Source organism: Thunnus albacares, chromosome 16 (genome assembly GCF_914725855.1).
Source record: "Thunnus albacares chromosome 16, fThuAlb1.1, whole genome shotgun sequence".
In the NCBI taxonomy this organism is placed as follows: Eukaryota; Metazoa; Chordata; class Actinopteri; order Scombriformes; family Scombridae; genus Thunnus; species Thunnus albacares.
The window spans coordinates 20,838,129-20,857,554 of NC_058121.1; the positions used below are offsets into that span (position 1 = coordinate 20,838,129).

Here is a 19,426-nt window from a genome sequence, read left to right on the forward strand (position 1 = left end):
TATTTTCATTTAGGACTTTCAGCTGGTATTTAACTCACTTCAGAGAAGAACACAAACAAAATGAGTGTGAGAATAGTTAAGAGGAAATAAAATGGCCAAATAAGGCAACGTAGTGTGAACCACACTGTCAATGCAACAGGGACTGTAAGTAAATGTACAATGTTTCACACAACAGGTTTATGGCCAAGCAAAACAAATGGTTAAATGGGTATTCTAACAGTGCTCTATAAGCCTGTAAATCATACCTTGATTTTACAATCATACAAACTGCTAACTAGGGAGCTAATTATCTCTCTTGTTCTCCAGTGTTTTATTCATGTAAATGCACAGTGCTGCTATAAGCATTTCTGACAGGAGATATACATTACGGTGATAAATACTGAATTGTGCAAACACATTTTAACACAGTATCATGCATCACCGCCAAAGACATAATGCGTGTTCTTTTGTACAGTACATCACTGCAGTATTAAATGGGAACTGATTTGTTTTTGAAAGAAACCAGGTGGAAACTATAATTGCAAAATAGAGGAAGATGATTGCGAGAAAACAACTCATTAAATTAAAAAAAACTGTGTCTTATAATGTCATCAATTAAAACAACCTCACTAAAGCACAGTGCACTTCTAAGAATAGTGCAAAAAGTGTCATTGCGATAATAATTATTATGGAAAAGACATTCATCATGATCACTGTTGACTCTCACCACACATCAGTGTTCAGCTGTGGAAAGTGGTTTCTTTAACAATAAATCCTGTTTTTCTGTGAGGTGACTCCTTAGTTTCATGTTTTTGTGGTCAGTACAATAATTTCAAGTTTGCAAAGACCAAATCATTGATAACATACTGTATATTCAGTACTGTTATTTTTCATTAATTCTATGAGGTGCAGGCCCAGGAACAAGCACCATGTTCCTGCTGTAAGTGTCACATGCTTAATCTTGTGTTATATAATTGATTATTCTGTAAAATCCCTTGTAAGGATGGCAGCACTACTGCATGCAATAATCGTACCTTTGTCTCAGCTAGCCAGCGGTGGGGGTCTTTTACTAATCCGGGTTTCTGGGCGATCGCCTGTTTAAACAGACCAGAGAAGAATGCAAATGTGAGCTTTCTTGCCTTTGTTAGCATGCCTTACACAATTCTGTTAATAAAAAGTCTAAAATGCAAAAGAATGCAAATCCAGGATATTTTATAATAGGGATGCCAGTTGTTTATAAATATATGAAGAGACATCGTAGGAGTAATAGAATGTAAAAAAGTAAAACAGTAATAGCAACAGAAAATGACAAACAGCAAGATAGAAATCAGAAGCACAGCATTGTGTCAAACCCTTAACTTGAAGAATGGCTTCTGCCGATGTGTGTGTGTTTGTTAAACAGCCTATGACAATACACACACTTGTGCATGCACACACACCGACACAGAGGTTGTGTCATAAAAATGAGCTCTGGGAGTATGTTCCATCCTTCCCAGACAAGCTTGTCAGCATCAGCAATACAAACTGACTGTCTGCCAGCTCCTAATGACTGCTGACGCACACACAAAACACACTCTCAAGACAAACAGACACTCAGATACACAGATAAACATTCACATAACTAGATGGCACTTGGTTGAGAGCACACCTCCGCAAATGCTATGCTGTAACTGTTGAGATGTTTCAGCTCCACATGTGGAATTTTCAGCAAAGGTTAATAATCCCTTCTATGCTTAATTAAACACTTGATTCAGATGAGGAGATGAACACATGTGCATGCCAGTACCTGGAATGGAAAATTAGATATGCCTCTTCTAATTCTAGCCACTTTTAAGTATTTTAGTTGATTATCACAACCTCATGTAGCCAATCAGGTCTCTACTTGTTCAGTGGCCATTAGGGTTGCACTTTAACCACTATACGTCCACTGTTGGAAAACCTGGAGTGGCAGGTTATTATTATTTTTTTTGCTTTTATTAGATACTGATAAAGTACATACAGATAGGAAACATGAAGAAAGACAAAGGTATACCGTGTAACAAACAGCGTTGCGTTTCTATACATCTAAACAACTGGGCATCAAGGACACAGCGAAGCGGCAGTTGGTCTTCTGTTTTCTCTGATTTGGCCAATAAGGGAGGATTTGTCTTTTGCTACGTTTACTGATGTCTCAAGAAGACTATGAGTTTACAGCCATGCTCGTGGCTCTGTGAGACTGTAGTTAAAAAGGACCAGTGTGTAAGATTTAAAGGGATCTAATGGTGGAAATGGAATATAATATTCATAAGTATGTTTTCATACACGTATAATCACCTGAAAATAAGAATCGTTGTGTTTTTGTTACCTTAGAATGAGCCTTTTATATCTACATAGAGAGCAGGTTCTCTTCCACAAAGCCTGCCGTGTTGCACCGCCATGTTTCTACAGTAGCCCAGAATGGACAAACCAAACACTGGCTCTAGAGGGGGGGCCTTTTGCATTTTTCACAATTTTTGCAGCCACCGTAGGTTCTCCACACTTGGAAGGGAGTGGTTGAGGGGAGATGTTATCAGTCGGTTGCAATCTGCAACCTCACTGCTAGATGCCATTAAATCCTCCACACTGGTCCTTTAAGCACAGCAGTGCTATGAGTTAAATGCTAATATTTTTGACTAATTGGGATGCCCCGTGGTTTATGAGGTGAAGACACCAACAGTGAAGTGCAATGTCCCTGCTTCGAGTCCATCTGGTGACTTTTGTTCTTTTGTCTAATAAAGGCACAACATTTCTAGAAAAATCATTTTAAAATAAACTGACCAGATGATGGCAATAGATGAAAAGTCATAATTCATCCTAGGGAACACATGAATGCCTGAACCAAATTGTCATGGCAATCATCCAGTAGTTATTAGAAATTTCACTCAAAATTACAAATGTAAATCTCATGGTGGCGCTAGAGGAAATTGTAGAATCTGCAAATTATCTGGTGAATGCACACCAAAAACTAGGTGCTGGTCATGGCAATGGGCATATATTGAAGGGAAGATGCCTACACACTAAGCTCCAATGATTAAATATAACCAATGCTTAACCACATTTGGCCTTTCTCAAGGCAGTGTCAGTTTGTGTCAGATACAGCCTTATAAATACACATCTCACACCTGCTACTAATCCATAAAGTGGATTATGGTAAAGGTCAGGGGATTACCAAAATCATTAGGATTAATCGTCTGGGAACCGTACTTGTTTGTACAAACTTTTGTGTTAATCCATCTCGTAGATGTCAAGATATTTCACAGAATAGGTGAAAACATTGACCTGCTGGTGGCACTACAGGAAAAGTAACTGGATCAACACAAGTCAGTAGGATTCATCCTCTGGGCAACATAGATATCTGTACCAGTCTGTAACAATCCACACAGTGGATGTTGAGATATTTCAGTCTGGACCACAATGGTGGATTGACAGTCGTACCGACATACCAACATTGCCATGGTAGCTAGTGTGGCTACATATTTTGTAATGTTAACATGAATCTGTTTTGAAGTTACATGCCTGTTAGTGAGAAATCACACGCTGCTATGGTATGTGAAAAATACCACAACCTTTCCAAAAGGTTTTGTGCAAATCCATTCATGGGAGACATTCTGCCACCCTGCTCACACACAAGCACGTTGAGAAAAAAACACAACCCCCCCCCCTCCCTATAGGTAAAAAGAAAAAAAGCCAAAAGACATAACAAACACAAATTAACATGTACAAACTCACACACACACACCCATGAACAAAGTTGACAAAAACGTACGACCGTTTTTCAAGCACACCCATGTGGCAAGGTGTTTATGCATGATCAACAGATGTGGAAAGCTCACAGCATGATTTTTTTTGGACCCTTTCTGTCCCGTGCCTTGGCAAACAACAACATCACTGCACAGGTGTCAGACAACTTTTTCAAGCTGTCACTCAAAACCAGATCCAAGCCGAATGAATTTCCCAAGTTGTTGCCACAGCAGCTCAAAGTACAGCAATGTGGAGTACTGCTGTGCAGAGGTCCCCGTCTCAGGGAGTGTACAACCGCATGGCAGAGCGTGTGACTGTGTGGGAGGATAAAACATGCTTCTATGCCTCTCGCTCGCTCTCTTTACTCTTTCCTGCACCATCAAAGGCAGCGCTGCGCAGTGGCAGACAAAAAGGAGGTGAAACTGTTGAAAAACCGAACAAGTAGGCTGGGAGTTGAAAGTGCTGTCTGTGGGGTTGAAGTGAAAGAAATGCCACTATTTTCTCAGCAGCACTGCCAGTGAATCCAAGTGTCTGCCAATGCTTATTTAAATGTGACTGTGTGGTTTACACATCTCTTTCAGTATGCAAGTAAACGTGTTACTGTGTGTCTTTGGTTACAGTTTTTTTTTTTGTTTCACCTCTCACTGAGAAAATTGTGAAGATGGCAAAGTTTAGAGAGAAGCGAGAGGCACTGATGTTAAGATTAACAGCAAGTGGAAAGGACACAAGAGGATGTTTTTAAGAAGATTACCACTGTGACATTTCTCTTTGTTAAACGGTTCGAAATGAGACCAGGAAGATTGAGGAGGAAGCACAAGATATGATAAATGTTCCAGGCTGGCTTTTAACACAGAATTTTGCAGTTACATGACATGCACTTGAGCCCGCTGAACCCAGGAGAGAAGAGGATGTAGACAGGAAGTAGGTCGCAAGTGAGAGAGGACAGAAGGAGACAGAAAAGTAACCTAAGAGAAGGAATCCCACAAGGTTTAGATTTTAAGGGAAAAACAATGCATGTATAACAAGTTATGACGTAATGTGAGTTCTTGGCTTCTAAAAACTGTTGTACTGTATATTAGCTATATATTGCTTGTTTACTGACAAGTAGTATTTTGTTACTATGAACACAGTTTTGCCTTTTCAAAACATTCCTTGGCAACTGATTTATCAAACGCCAACATAATACCCGCAGCGCACTGCACCAGTTAAGTTTTTCTTTAGGTTTCAGCGTAGCACTACACTGTCTTACAACTTCTTGCATTAGTGCCTCTTAAGAGAAGGACGGAAGAAGGGTATCATCAGGTAACTGAAACTTAATACACCCCTTAACTGTTAATGATTCCCCTCATTAGCCCAATCACTAGCAAATTTGACTTCTTTTCAATGTGACAGATTACAGATGAGGCGAGGCGTTGGCTCGCATGTCTGGCTGCAGCACTGCTAGTCCAGATTGAGAAATCTATATGAGCCGATAAGAGCTGGCTGGGTTCATTAACCTTTAGCAGCAGAGGAAAACTAGTTTCAAGCACGTAAGGGAGGGGGGTAATTGTACTACATGTTGATTAGTGTCTAAGGTTGTGGTAAATTCAGAAGGCAATATAATATGTGTAAAACATTAGCTTTTGTCAGTAGTACTGTTTAAACTTTACTTTGCATAATTGGCGTTAAATGAATGTGTTGTGTGTTTAGTCTAACATCTACCAGACCTGTGTGTGTGTGATTATATAGTATGTATGTACATGCAGAGTTGTTTTACCTTAACAAAATTACTAAATAGTGAAATGATGCCACGCTTGAAAAAAAAGTATGTCAGCAATAGTTAAAAAAAATTGAATGCATTGACAGAAAACTTTGTCCCATTCAGAAGCCACTGCTATGGACAGGAGGAGGAAAAGGAGCACTTTGGAACAACTTTCACTGTAATGCAAATGTGCACTGTAATTCCACCTGTTTGTACACAAAGAAACATACAAAACACAAACATATCTTACTACAACGACATGTCTCTGTAGTGGGAGACAATCACATCTACCTGATTTCTTACGTCTTCAGTAATTACATTAATACTGTATTAGACAACATCTATGATCAAAGTCATTTTTTGTACAAGGATCCAGTCGATGGAGCCTTCATCACAGCATAAGCCATAAATAGGCCTTGATGAGGGTGCATATATGTGCTCTGATGAAAGGTGCATAGACAGAAAGTATGTTAAGTTCTTCTTAGGGATTATGCTTTACCTTTAGCACTTTAACCAAGACTGGCTGGGTGAGCACATGAGCTTTTTATACACTTTGCAATCAAATGACTGCTTAATGTGAGAGAGTTGCTAATACTGCAAAAACCCACTGAGATTTAACACCAAACTGCAGCTCTAAGCAGCTTTTAGCTCACTGTTTTGGTTCTCTGGCCCACACATATTTCTTAGTCTCCACATTCTGACCAAACCTCCCATATATACAGTGAACTCCCAGGAAGCAGCTTCACACAAGGGGAGTGTACACTTCCTGCCTAGCATGTACTGTCAGAGAGCCAAAATCAACAAGGGATTGGTTAAGAAAGTTTAGCAAGTAGCAAACTAAAGACCTGGATATTTTTCACAGGAATCGGTGAACCATCAGAGCTAAATGGCAAGTCAACATTGGACAACACCAATGTGATGCTCAATGCGGGGTAAGTAGAAATGGTTTGCTGACATATTAGGCATTAACAAGCAGATGGTATATCAGCATTGTGTTTCGGAGCCTTTCTGCCCCATTAAGGTCAAAATAGCTACATGAACCTTTAAAACACACAACAAACGGTCTAAATAAATACCTGTAATTTGTCTTCACCATTCCTAGCCAGGCTGCGGCAGGCTGTGTCAAGTTCTTCACCCATGGAGGTAAGAACTGCCTCTTGTTCTGCCTCCATCCGCAACACCTTCTCCTCCAGCTTAACGAGCTCTGATTCCGAAGCACGTCTCCGCTCACCTGATCTGACCTGTGGAGGATGGTTAAGAGTAGAGCGTTTCCAGTTTTGTCATTTTGACGTCACATGACAGTACAAAGACATTAATTACAGCAGATTTGTTTTAGATGAGAAGAGAAATTACATTTTTTTCTAAGAGCTGGGTTTACCTATTACAAGATCAATTTCAATAGTTGTTACAATTTACTCAATAATAATACACACAACAACAGACAGATAACCTTGGGCATCAGACAGCCATTCAGTTTCCTCTCACACAAACAAACCTAGCTAAGTTTCCTTCTCTGGCCTGCAGTGTCGATAGTTTCAGGGTCTCTACCAGGACAGAATCAATCGATACGTCCAAGGCACAGGAACCTACTGATCAGTGCAGCCCAGGGACCGTGGATCATTATCATGTCCCTAGGATAATAAACCACCCATGTCACATTAATAAAAGCCCCTTTTTCTCCATGCACCCATTTCAAATCAATAGATGGATCCCCCAAAGAGCCCCTGCTACTTATCAGGGGCCTGTCAGAGAGGAGAATGGGGGTTCAATACTTCACCTGCTGTTGTAAAACACCTGCGGATGGTATTGATAAAGCCCCTTTTAAAAAAGTGCTGATTTGGCACCACTTAACCTTTTGACCCATTGTTAGGTTTGTATGATCACATGACTTTACCAGATATCCTAGACCTGCACTGCCAGGAAGAAAGGAAGGAAGGAAAGCGATGTCCTTGTTGGTTAACATTCACATATGGGTGGTGGTCATCTGTACATGTCTTGTGTATTTCCACTTTCTATATTAAGATCTCAATGTTAAAATGTGAAACCTGCACAATCAGTAAAGTTTATTCCTTAAACTGCTACTACAACTACTGCTGATGGCTCTCATGTCTGTACAGTTCATCTTAATAGAGTCTGCACACTTGATAATGCTCCCATGAACATTTATTGGTTCTGGTATGGTAGTAGACCAATAAATGTTCATGGGAGCATTATCTAGTGTGCAGACCCTATTTTTCCATTTTTCACATGTTCTTCTATCCAGCACCTACTATTTATCATTTGAATGTGAGTGCTTTTGTAAACTTTTTGCATGTACAGTTCATCTTACCATTTAAAATCCCTTTATTTGATTTTAGTGTATGTTGACGACACAATCATTTATGTATCAGCTAAAACCCCTTGCAAGGTGTATCCCAATGACTGTCAATGTATTTTTCCATGAGAAGGAAAGCAAGAGATAAGCTTACAATTAAAGTAGATCAAGAGGAAGTAAAGGAAGTCAGTGATTTTAAATTCTTAGGTGTCATTTTGGACTCCCAACTCAACTTTGATAAACAGGTGATATGCAAGACATACCCCGTAAGGCAGCTTACTTGCTCATACACTGCATATTTTCACATTATTCTTATTGTGTTATTGTATGAAGCCAGGCTTCACAGTCAACTGTCAAACCTGTTACATCACCATACAAACAAGCACTGAAAATAATTGGATCAAAAACAAATGAAATGGCACCACTGAATAATTCTGAAAAAGTACCAAGTTGCTCAGTTATGACAGCATTATCAAGTTGTCTTTTTATCAGATTGATTTTTAAATGTGTGAATAATCTCGCCCCAGCTGTACTTTCTCCAGATGTCACAAAAACAAACACCAGTAGAATCGCCACTAGGGGATCAGCAAATGGCATCTGCAGGGTGGCACGACGTAAGAGAGCGAGCGACAGACAAGTGACAGTTAATGCGAGCGGAGCAGAGGAAAAGGTTAGGAGTAAGTTGTCAAGTCTGGCAGCAAATGTACAGTACAGACTACAGTGTGTCAGTTAATAAATGCTGCACCCTCTAAAAGTCACATCTGGTGTTTCCCCAATGGCTGGAAAAGCGAAGTGGGTTAGCTCCAAAGTTAGCAACAGTGGGTTAGCCTAACCTGAAGACGCTAAACAGAGAAACAGAGAATGAAGAAATGTGTGGCTGCTGAGTCTCCTGACTTTTGCTCGGGAGACTCAGCTGACAATGGATGCTGACAGTGGATGCGCTGCATTTATTGAAGTTTTCACATCACTCATAATACTTTGTTCGAAAAGCATGGCAAAGGAGGGCAGGGCTTACTTTGTCATCCAGTTCCTTTTTGAGTAGCTGGTACCTTCTGTGGAGATGTGCATGTGCCTCCTCTTTTGTGCTCAGCTGTGCTGCCAGCTTATCACACTCATCCTTCATCCTGTCCAACTTGATGCGCAGCGCCCCACACAGCTCCTTGTCTGACGCTGCATCTGCCTGGTAGAGAGTGGATATGTTTAAGGCCATGATACACAAGCAATAATTTAAGATAATAAAGACTGGTGGTTGACATATAGCCACAAAATATACTGAGTTTTGAGTTAAAGCATGCATGTAAGGTTTCAAAGTTGCAATTTCATTGACATAAAGGGTGCTTGGTGGATCCTACGTATGTCAAATTTACCAGTGGACCCTAATACTTTGTACAAGGTCTTAAGTCCCATCTTGCGTTTACAGGGTAAATTGACACAACGTTCTCTACTGCACAACAGAGAACATCATGTAATGGGTCAAGAGAACAGCTAAACGTCATTGCCAAGACTCTGAAATCATGCTCTAAGCCCTTAATGCATATCTCAGTCCATAGCAAGCTTGCAAAGTCAAAGTCAGCCTTAGACGTTAGGTTTCTATCTACAATGAACATATCATCACACACAGTACGTAAAGTGGAATGAATAACAATGACTGAGAACTGGGAGTGACAATAGTGACACAAACAAAGAAAAAATGGAAAAAACAGAAGGAGGGAGGGAGAAAAAAAAGATGGAAAATGCAAAATTAGAACTGGAGGGAGGCAGTAAAAAAGGGATTAAGACAGAGAGACAGCAAGAGGGAAGATAGAGTGGAGGAGAAATCAAGAGTGAGAGGACAAGGACAAGGTAATAAGAATATTTTAAGCTTTTTCTGACAGTTGACTGTATCAAAATCGTAATATAGGCTTCTGGCTATACTATATGAATATTGGGTGGGCTTCTTAGGGATATCTGCAGCACCCTTAGGCTAGTACTTAAAAACATTCAAGCAAACGCCCTTGTCCTTACCACACTCTGAAATGACACCATTACAATGAGCTATGTCAGATATTAATGCCATTCAGCACAGCTAATGGGCTAAACTCAACCATATCAGGGAGGACCATGCCCCTTAAGAAACCATGTACCCACGAGGGCTCATCATTGGAGATACTGAAGGGAGGGAGGGAGGTTGGGTGCTGTGGGGAGTAAGTCGAGTGGAGTCCCCTATCTGCAGCACTGCCTTGATGAGACTTCTGAGGTCTGATATCAGGGTTTTTAAATATTCACAGAATGGCCATGAGGATCCATGGGGCACCACACACCATTAAGAGCTCAGCTATCCTCGATTCACCCACACTCAAGAGGACAGAGCCCCAGCCAATGAAGAAAATTACTCTAAATGAGAGTTTTGTCTGTCTCACTGAGTCGGAAATATGCCAGATGTTTAGTGGCTGAGGCTTGTTACCCTGTGCTGAATTTGAAACGCGTGCCAATGATATTCTAAATGTCAATTAAAGTGTGGCAGATTAGACAAAAAAGATTTGACAAATTAAGAATGTGTCACATTTGAAACATATTTTTGTTTGATGTAAATTTCACCAGTGGAAAAGAAATATTTTAATGAGCGTAAAGTATTTATAACAAGGGCCTACCTTAATCTCCTTCAGGTGTGCCTGGATTTCATCCCGCTCCTGACAGCAGAGCTTGAGCATGCCCTGCATCTCGCGGTCCTTCTTTGTCCTGCCGTCCTCCATCGTCACCTTCATGTTGTCCAGTTCCTTCTGATGCACCTCTCTCTCAAGCTGCAGTTGTCGCCCCAGTGCGGCCCGCTCCTCCTGAACCACCGTCAGCTTGGCTTGCAGTTCCAAGGAGCCCTTCTGGAGTTCCTTCTTGGAGCTCTCCTCCTCGGCCAACCGCTGGACTAGCTGGGCATGGGCTGAGGTCATCTGCTTAAGGGCGGCCTGGACCTCGGCCTGTGCGTTCTGGTCTCTCTGACAGCGACGGGCTTGGGCGTCAGCTTGTTCCTCCAGCCTCTGATTCTCTTCCCTCAGTCTTGCCTGGATGGCGACCTGATGTCGAGTTTCCTCCTCCAGGGCAGCTGAGGCCTCCCTCACCTGGGTTTAGGAGTGATGTTAAAATCTGATCAAAGCTCTTTTGATGACTCTTTAGGTGAAGTTTTTGTTACGCATTAATATTTAACTTGAACCACACCTCAAATTGAAAAAGACAAATTGATCTGCCAAGAGAGCAAAAAATCAAGAATTCAGCCATGCCTGTGGTTAGACTGGGATTTGTACAAGAATGCTAATGTGCTTAACCACTAAACAAGCATTTGAGAAAAGAGAATTGATATGTGTACTTTGGCACAACTTCAACCCTGGCGGACTACTTTCAAAAAAACATGTTGTCATCTTTATATGACACCCAAATATGGTGGCTATGTGATACTGTTTGATTCAACCTCATAGCTGACTGCTGTCGTTTTTGAAAAGGTGAATTAAATAAACAGGTCTTGAATCAGCTTAGTAGCAGATAGCCTGAAGGACTCAAATTTAATGAATAATAAGTAAGACTTCAAAGATTTCTAGATGCAGATTGTTAAGTGAAAAACATCCATTGTCTATGGTCATATTACTTATTTTTAAAATATTAATATGATTTTTTTGAGTCCCTTGTGATTTGAATTAATAAGTCTTTTTCTGGATGTTCAACTCTGACCCCACACCTCCCGGATTTCCTGCTCCAGTGACAACTGGCGCTGGCGGGTCTCGGACAGCTCCACGTCCTTGCGGTGGAGCTCTTCTTCGCGCTGGGCGAAACGGCCTAAGATTTCAGCGAGCTCCCTGCGGGCTGCTTCAGTCTGCTGGCTCAGCGCCTTCAGCTGGGCCTGAGAGCTCTCCTTTTCCCTGGCTGCCTGGAGGTAGAAAGAGAGAGCGGGAGCACCGGAGAAAGAGAGAGGGAGAGAGAGTGGGAGGGAGGTGGTGGGAGAGGGAGAGGAAAAAGGAAATGAAGAATGACAAATGAAGAGGAGGAGGAAGATGGTGTACAAAGAGGAGCTCTAACAATAATGACGAGAGCGGGAGAAAGAGTGACAGAGAGACAGGAGGAGAGAAACATATGCAGTACCAGCTATTGCACTGATAGGAAAATGCTAGCACTCAGCTCCCTGATAAGGGACAATGGTCAGGTCTGTTCAAGGCAGATTGCTTCTAATACTCCGGCTTTGACTGGAATTTGCAAAGACTTTGCTGTGGCTCAGAACCTAATCATTTAATTGAGCACTTGATTCTCTCCCCTAATTCATTAAGGGGGCAGAAATGATTTTGTAATTAATTCGCGTCACGTCGAGTATGCCAGGTGGGAGTCTGTCTGTCTGTCTGTCTGTGAGGCGCGGGGCTGCTGACTGTGAGTTTGGAGGTGACTCGCTCAGTTCAAACGGGATGGAAATCATTGAGAGGTGACTTTCAAGCTAATAATAATAGTCAGCTGTTAATTATTCAACTAAGCATAACCACTGTAACATACCGTGCAAAGGTACTCAGACTACAAGAATGCAAATTTGGTTGTATTATTATTAAGTTAATTCAAAATACATTACTCGGGAGTTTTAATCTGACATTGATACAATCTGATCTGACAAAGATAAAACAAAGTATGAATTAAAATGAACAAAGAAGACGGGTTTGAATAAGTATTCAAATATCTTGCTTTGTTTGGGTTCACTAGCAATATTAATAAAAACCTCCAGATCATGTTCCATCATGTATTCATTGTAATAGTGGATTTTAATAGGTATTCAGTGGTTCTAAATAGCATTTTTTCTCTTTTATTCTTTCCTATAAAGCAGAAATGTCTCCCCCCCCCCCCCCTCTTCTTCATAAGAGAGAACTATATGTGACAATATGGATTGCAACAGCTATTCATTTATATCTCCCCTTTCCAATCACTATATTTAAGGGTGCAGATGGTGCTGTTTGTGGTGATTTTCCAGTCTATTTCTGCTATGGAAAGCCATGGGGGAATTGGACCAGAAAAACTCATACATATTTCAACATCTGTATTTTCCCAGTAATGGAAGGGTGTTGATTTATTTTCTCTGAGACATCAAGATCTGAACTTCAATGTCCTCCATACTGTAAATGAAACGAAGGAGGGAGGACCGTTGCTTGGAAACAAAACGTAGCTAAAAACATTTGAGATATGTCATCAGAATAACAAGACTAAACATCTGTGTTGTGTTGTGCCTGTAATGTCTACAAAGCTCGACAATATACTGTGTATCACTGTAGCCGGTTGAAACAACCCAGTTTACTTCAACCATCCACTGATGTATTCTGACATCAGTGGGTTGCAGAACTACAGGGAGAGTTTGGCTGAGGTAAGTTTTCTCCTCGCCGCCTCGGGCGTCCCTACAAATCAATCTACTACTGGAGTTGAGAAATGCATTTCAGTGCAGACATTATTGATTGCTTCACTTTTTAGAACATGCTGTCAAACTTAAAACAGTTATGCATGAGCCAGAGTCCACTGCTAACAACATACAACAAAGACAGTCGATTGTTGCTAATAATGCTGCCAGCCGGCTGGCTGCTAGCCCAGCCAGCAGCAGCAGCAGCAGCAGCAGCAGCAGCACTAGCTGGAACTGAACTGCCACAAACTGCCAGTTGATACCTTGACAGTGTGCTGCTGTGAGATTTCCCATGGTTTGGTAATGTTTTGCTTTCACTTTGTTCAAAAAACCAATAAATAAATAAATAAATATAGCTGGAAAAAAGTACAATGGGAACAAGACAGCAATTGACTATTAAGCTTTTCTGATTCGTATCTTGACCACAGTGGTATGTGTAATGTATATTGTGTTTGTACATTTTTCATGCAAGCTGCTCAGAAGCTTACATGACATATAATACATATTTCAGGCACCGTGCAACAGACTTTATAAGCAGGAAAATACCATTTTTTTTGGCCAGTTTGACTGGTGCCAAAATGGTTTTAGTTTTAATAGACTACACCTACCATAAACACAGACTGAACATCCAAATTAATTAGAAGCAAAATGTTGCTTTAAAACGTGCACTCCAGTGACTTAATACTGCACTTCCATAAAGTTAGGAGACTCACAACAGAAGATTGTAAAAGAGAATGTCCAAAATTGAAGCAGCAGAGGCCAAAATACACTGTATCCAGTATGAGTTAAGCTCCAAAAACACTGGATCCCACATTTCCCACAATGCAACCAATAGCATCTTTCATTAGATCAACCCCCTGCCTTCCAAATGCCTATTCCTTTCGAACCCCACATGACTAGTGTGTGATGTTTATATTAAAATGGTTAAATTTTAAGTCTCAAACCCAAGCTGAGATAACCATAATGACATTAGTTACTTGTCAACCTTTAGAAAGCTTCCTCCAGAACAACCAAATACATAATACAGACTGACTAGTACTCATTATGAGGAGTAAGTTGAGCTTAGTAAGATGAGTAAAATTAGTGGAGTGCCCCATTGAAGTAAATGGGGTGAGATAATTTTGTGCATCTCCAGTGTAGTTTTACAATTTCACTCCTTCCACTGTTAATTATCTTGAGATCAGGCAGATCTCTCCACTAACATTAAGTGACTTGATGATTCAAGACAATTCTTGTATTATATGATAAACAATACACTGTCTTAATACTACACTCAATTACTTGTTAAGATGGATTTTTTTTTCAATGTGGAAAGACGGCTGCAAGATCAGCAGTTACTTAGCTGCAGCTGCTACTGAAGGCTGTGGTGTCAAAAGTCATATAATGGATGCATCTGCTTCAACCGACCTGCGAGGCCTTGTCGGTATGGAAGTGAGCCTGGGCACTCGCCTCCTCCAGCTCCTTCTGCAGTCTCCTGCACTTTGCCCTCCACTGGCGAACAGCCTCTTGTGCCCTGGTCTTCAATTCATCTCTGCTCCTCGTGCTCTCCTGGAGTAATGCCTCCGTCTCTCTCCTCTCTGCCTGCCCTCGGCTCTGAAAGGATGAATGAATTTATGAATAGTGTAATAGTGTATTTTCATTCTTTATAATCTAAATCAGTGTTTTAGCAATGGCTCTAGGGATGATGATGTCAGCCTGTCAGTTGGTGCACCACTTTGGTCCAGACTGAAATATCTCATCAACTATTCAGTTGATTTCCATGAAGTTTGGTACAGACATTCATGGTCCCCGGATGATGAATCCTATTGGATCCTATTACTTTGGTGATTCCCTGACTTCTTCTAGCACCACCAGCAGGTCAGAGTTTTCACTTATACTGTGAAATATCTCAACATCTACTTGATGGCTTGCCAGTAATTTTCACGGCAGACATTCATGGTTCCCTGACAATAAATCTTCATGAACTTTCCTCTGGCGCCACCATGAGGTTCATATTTGTGGGGTTTTTTTGTGAAATGTCTCAACAACTACTTGGAATGACAAATGGATTTCCATGACTTGGTACAGATAACCAGGGTGCCCAGATGATGTATCTCATTGACTTTAGTGATCCCCTGACTTTTCTTCTAGCACCAGAAGTCAGTGAAATGTCTCAACAATATTGGATGGATTGCCATGAAATCTGGTTCACACTATCACGTCCCCCTCATGACGAATCGCAATCACCTAGTGAACCCAATCATATTGTCTAAATTGAAATTTGTCCAATACTCTGATCTATGACCAAATATCTGCAAAACTAATGATATCCCCATCAGCCTCTGCTGCACTTCAAGTTTAGTGCTAATTAGCATATGTTAGCATATGTTAGCTAACACGCTAAACTGAGAGGGTGAACATGGTAAATATGATTGTGAGCATGTTAGCCAGCTAAGGGTAGCATTTCACTCAGCGCAGGGCTGTGCCCGAGCATGGCTCATAGTCTTGTTTTAAACACAGGGTGAATAAAACCTGAATGATCTCATTATTGCAACTTCAATTTTCCAATTTGTTACATCATAATTCTATGACCTTGAGGAACAGAGCGAGGCACTAAACACAGTATGTTTTCTAATGTTAATTACAAGTAAAAAAAGCCCCCCTTGTTTAGAGTCCTTAAATTGAATTACCAATCCAATTATGAATTACAGTGTGAAGCAATAACCGCTCAAAAATACCTGAATCTCCCTCAACTGTTCCAGCATTCGTAGCTGCTGTTGCTCCCGCCGTGCCAGATCTGATGACAATTCCTGTGGTGTACAGAAAAAAGAAAGGGTAAAGGATTGTGTGTGTGTGTGTGTGTGTGCTTGTGTGAGTGCTAGTGGGAGGAAAAAAGACAGAAAGCAGGGGAAAAGGAGACTCAGCGTGGCGAAGAAATGGAAGAAAGGAAAAAGGGAGAAAAAAACAGAGGAGGTATGAAGAAAAAAAAAGGTGGGAGAGGGAGGGATGATACTTTAAGAAGAGTACAAACAGTAAAGGGGGGCTATAGAGAGCAAAAGAAGAGGACAGCAGACAAACACAGAGAGGTCAAAGAAGGTTGGGAATGTGTTTATATGAGGCTCACAATTGGATTATCTGCAAGGCTGGTCTGAAATGTAGTCAAAACATCGCAATCACTTTGAAGTTTCAAGTTGGATTGAAGTCTAAAGTAAGGGCAAGTAAGGTTACCCTGGTACAGTTTAGGTATTTCTACTGAATAGGACTGTCAGGAGTAATTAGTCACAGACTGATTAGTCATACACCCATTAGACTGTATATAAATTCAGTCACTGAGAAATTGAATCTTCCACCCTATTCTCCTCATTATATTTCATTTTAGCTCATTTACCGTTAACATGGAACATTTCCAGCGTCTATTTTGATCTAGACATAAAAACCATAAGAGATGCCCTAGGTGATACATGCAAACACCCACTTCATCTTTTAACACCTACTCTGCAAAGCGGGAAGCATGGAAGTTTAAAAAAACATTTTCAGTGAAAGAAACATCTGAGATTAGAGAAATGTGCCAATGTTTAAAGTGAAGCTATTTCTACTAACATTTTATTGATACCAACCATAGCCTTGAATACCTCCGCTTAGCAAAGGGGATTTTTTTTATGTCTTGTTACAGTGATGGAAGTGACATCGTAGCAGTTTGAGAAGAATAAATGACTGCTGGTTGACTTCTGATCTCCTATTCCAACTGTCACTTCATCTGACGATTTTTAAGAGGATCAAGTGACATGGGGTTGTTGGGAGAATACGACCATGGATGAGAGGCACCCGACAAACTGAAATAACCCCGCTCGGGGTGGAGGCGCCGGCGTGGGCAAAGTCAAAAGCATCTGTGTGTTGTGTTCATTTGCACTCCAGCTGAGTAATCCTCACTGTTTCCCATTTATTCTTTAGAGTATACTACAAAGACAGCCAACTAGATGACTAAATGACGTCCGATAAATCATTTGAATCCATGGTGCTATTAGCTCGTGCTGCTCACCGGTTACATGAGCGGTTTTATATATTCATACCTGATCCGATACACATACCTCCACCTGTAAGCTGAGTTGGACCCTCTCCTTCTCCTTGCGGTCCAAAGTGCTCTTCAGTTCTTCGACCTCACTGTGGACTGAGACCTTGCGCAGCTGGACTCGCAGTTCCGCCACCTCTCTTTCCAGGTCTGAACGATCTGTATGCATGTACACGGGCGGACACACACACACAGGTGCATAATCAAATTGTTGTTAGAATTGATTACTGTAAGTGGAGACAGGAAAACTAGAACAGTGACAAGGAACTACAGGGAACTGATGGATTAGGGAACATGAGAAATAAACTGCACATTCATTCAAAAAATGCAAACAAGCTTTGGCAACATTTTGTTAGCGAGATAAATATTTTCTTAACCTTATTCTGAAAAAATCTCTTTACCTACTATTTTGGAGGCTCGTATGCGTGGCTCACTGTCAATCACTTTGCCACCTGGGGCGGACCAAGTGTTGACAGACGTGAACAAAATATAAATGAATTGACGATGTGAACGAAGCGGGATTCCTCATGAATGATATCTACGCGCACAAAGATGCTGATATATAAACAAAGCACTCCTGGTGATTTGATAATGTCATCATAACATACTGCGACATCTTTTATTCAATAGAGATGAAATTCAAATTTAAGCACAAAAAGCTAAATAAGCTGAAAATCATCACTGCATTTTGAACATCTGCAGAACAGAATTTGTCATTTTCAGGCTTTCGCTGCCTATAAAAAGGCCTTTTGATGCCCTAAAATCAATACCATCACAAAAAAAGTCAAAAAAGTCAAACTGAAAGTCAAGATTTTCAATACCTTTCTCTAATCTGCTCTCTATTGTCTTTCTTTTTATGATCGTATCTTTGACATTCTTTTTCTTCTTCTCTTTTTGTGCTATCCAATCAATTCTCTGCTCTCTCAGCGACACTCCACTTGTCCTTTTCAGTGTCTTCACTCTTGCTGCCCCTGCATCTGATCTCAGGCCTCTGCCTTCTCACTGCCCATCATTCACCTATCCTATCACTCTCAAGGGTATTTCGATCAAACAGTTGGCAATGCATGTGTCTGAGGAGAGATATTGATACATAAAAATAACATGACGTATTGCCAACTATTTCCATCTGGTATAGCGATCTTTTAACCTGTCCGTTTAAACCGCATCCAAACGCTCTCTGTCGTCCTGTTTACGCTCTTCTCCCTCACCTCTAGAGTCCAGACCTAGATTCAGTACCTGGCCCTCTCAGTCCACTTCCTCTCTCCTCCCTGTCGGTGTGGTTGCCATGTGGCTGAGGAGTCTCCAGCCGGGTCCTCTGAAGCTCAGTCTTCTCCTTCCTCGTCCTCAGCAGCTCACCACGCATGTCCTCGACCTGTGGATCACCACCCGTGGAAGAAAAAGACATCTGACTGTCTTGACAGTTGGCAAAACAACACTGGAGTTTCTGTAAGTGACTCTGCACTGTCTTGCCTCTTGAGATGTCCTGTATAGCTGCGTATACAATAACATACAGTGCACCCAGACACAAACAAACCTGATGAAAGAGGGAGTCTCTGTTGTCCTCTGACTGTTCTAGTAGTCTTCGAGTTCTCTCCAGCTCCTGCTCCATCTGAGGAGAGCATAGCAATAACAATGTCAGGACAATACATAATGAACAGGTGTTTTGGATGTATGCAACATCTACCACTGATGCAAAATCAAAGAAAGTATTTTATTTACGTTGAGGCACAATGAAGAAAGTGTTCGGAAGGGGCTCTATTTAATTTTTGGCTAAAAACTTTTGATTTACTGACTTGGTAAAAATTGAAATGCTGACCACCTCTGCAGCCAATTTCAGTAAAATATTGCAGGAAAAAATGAGACAGGAACATAATCAAACTTCCATAACATTTAGTTCATTATAAATCCCAAAAAGTTTTATTTTATAAAAACAAAAAAAAAAAAGATAAATTCACCCACCTTGGACCTCTCTCTTTCTGCTTTCAGTAGTCTGGCAGTCATGGCCTCTTCTCTCTCATGGGTTTGGACTTTGTGTCTCCCTAAAGTCTACAAGACACAAACAAAAAATGCACACACAGACCAGCACATGTTTACACATTATAGGAGTACACAAATAAGAGTACCGTAAGAATAAGAATGCAACACGAGTGGTACTATTGCATCACAGCATCCCCCCATCTCGTCTCCTTGGAACGAGAT

At 41.0% G+C, this 19,426-nt stretch overlaps 1 protein-coding gene across 1 annotated transcript in view; it reads right to left on the bottom strand.

The window, feature by feature from the left end:
• Positions 1–19,426, bottom strand: part of LOC122999797 (centrosomal protein of 128 kDa-like) — a 43,123-nt gene that overhangs the window by 17,317 nt on the left and 6,380 nt on the right. The window contains exons 8-18 of the mRNA XM_044377040.1: positions 19,187–19,273; positions 18,762–18,836; positions 18,464–18,599; positions 17,247–17,386; positions 15,897–15,968; positions 14,587–14,772; positions 11,497–11,685; positions 10,424–10,885; positions 8,809–8,973; positions 6,556–6,720; positions 1,014–1,073 (exon numbers count right to left, since the gene is read on the bottom strand). Of these exons, the coding sequence (XP_044232975.1) occupies positions 1,014–1,073; positions 6,556–6,720; positions 8,809–8,973; positions 10,424–10,885; positions 11,497–11,685; positions 14,587–14,772; positions 15,897–15,968; positions 17,247–17,386; positions 18,464–18,599; positions 18,762–18,836; positions 19,187–19,273 (1,737 nt within the window). The remainder of the gene's footprint in view (positions 1–1,013; positions 1,074–6,555; positions 6,721–8,808; positions 8,974–10,423; positions 10,886–11,496; positions 11,686–14,586; positions 14,773–15,896; positions 15,969–17,246; positions 17,387–18,463; positions 18,600–18,761; positions 18,837–19,186; positions 19,274–19,426) is intronic.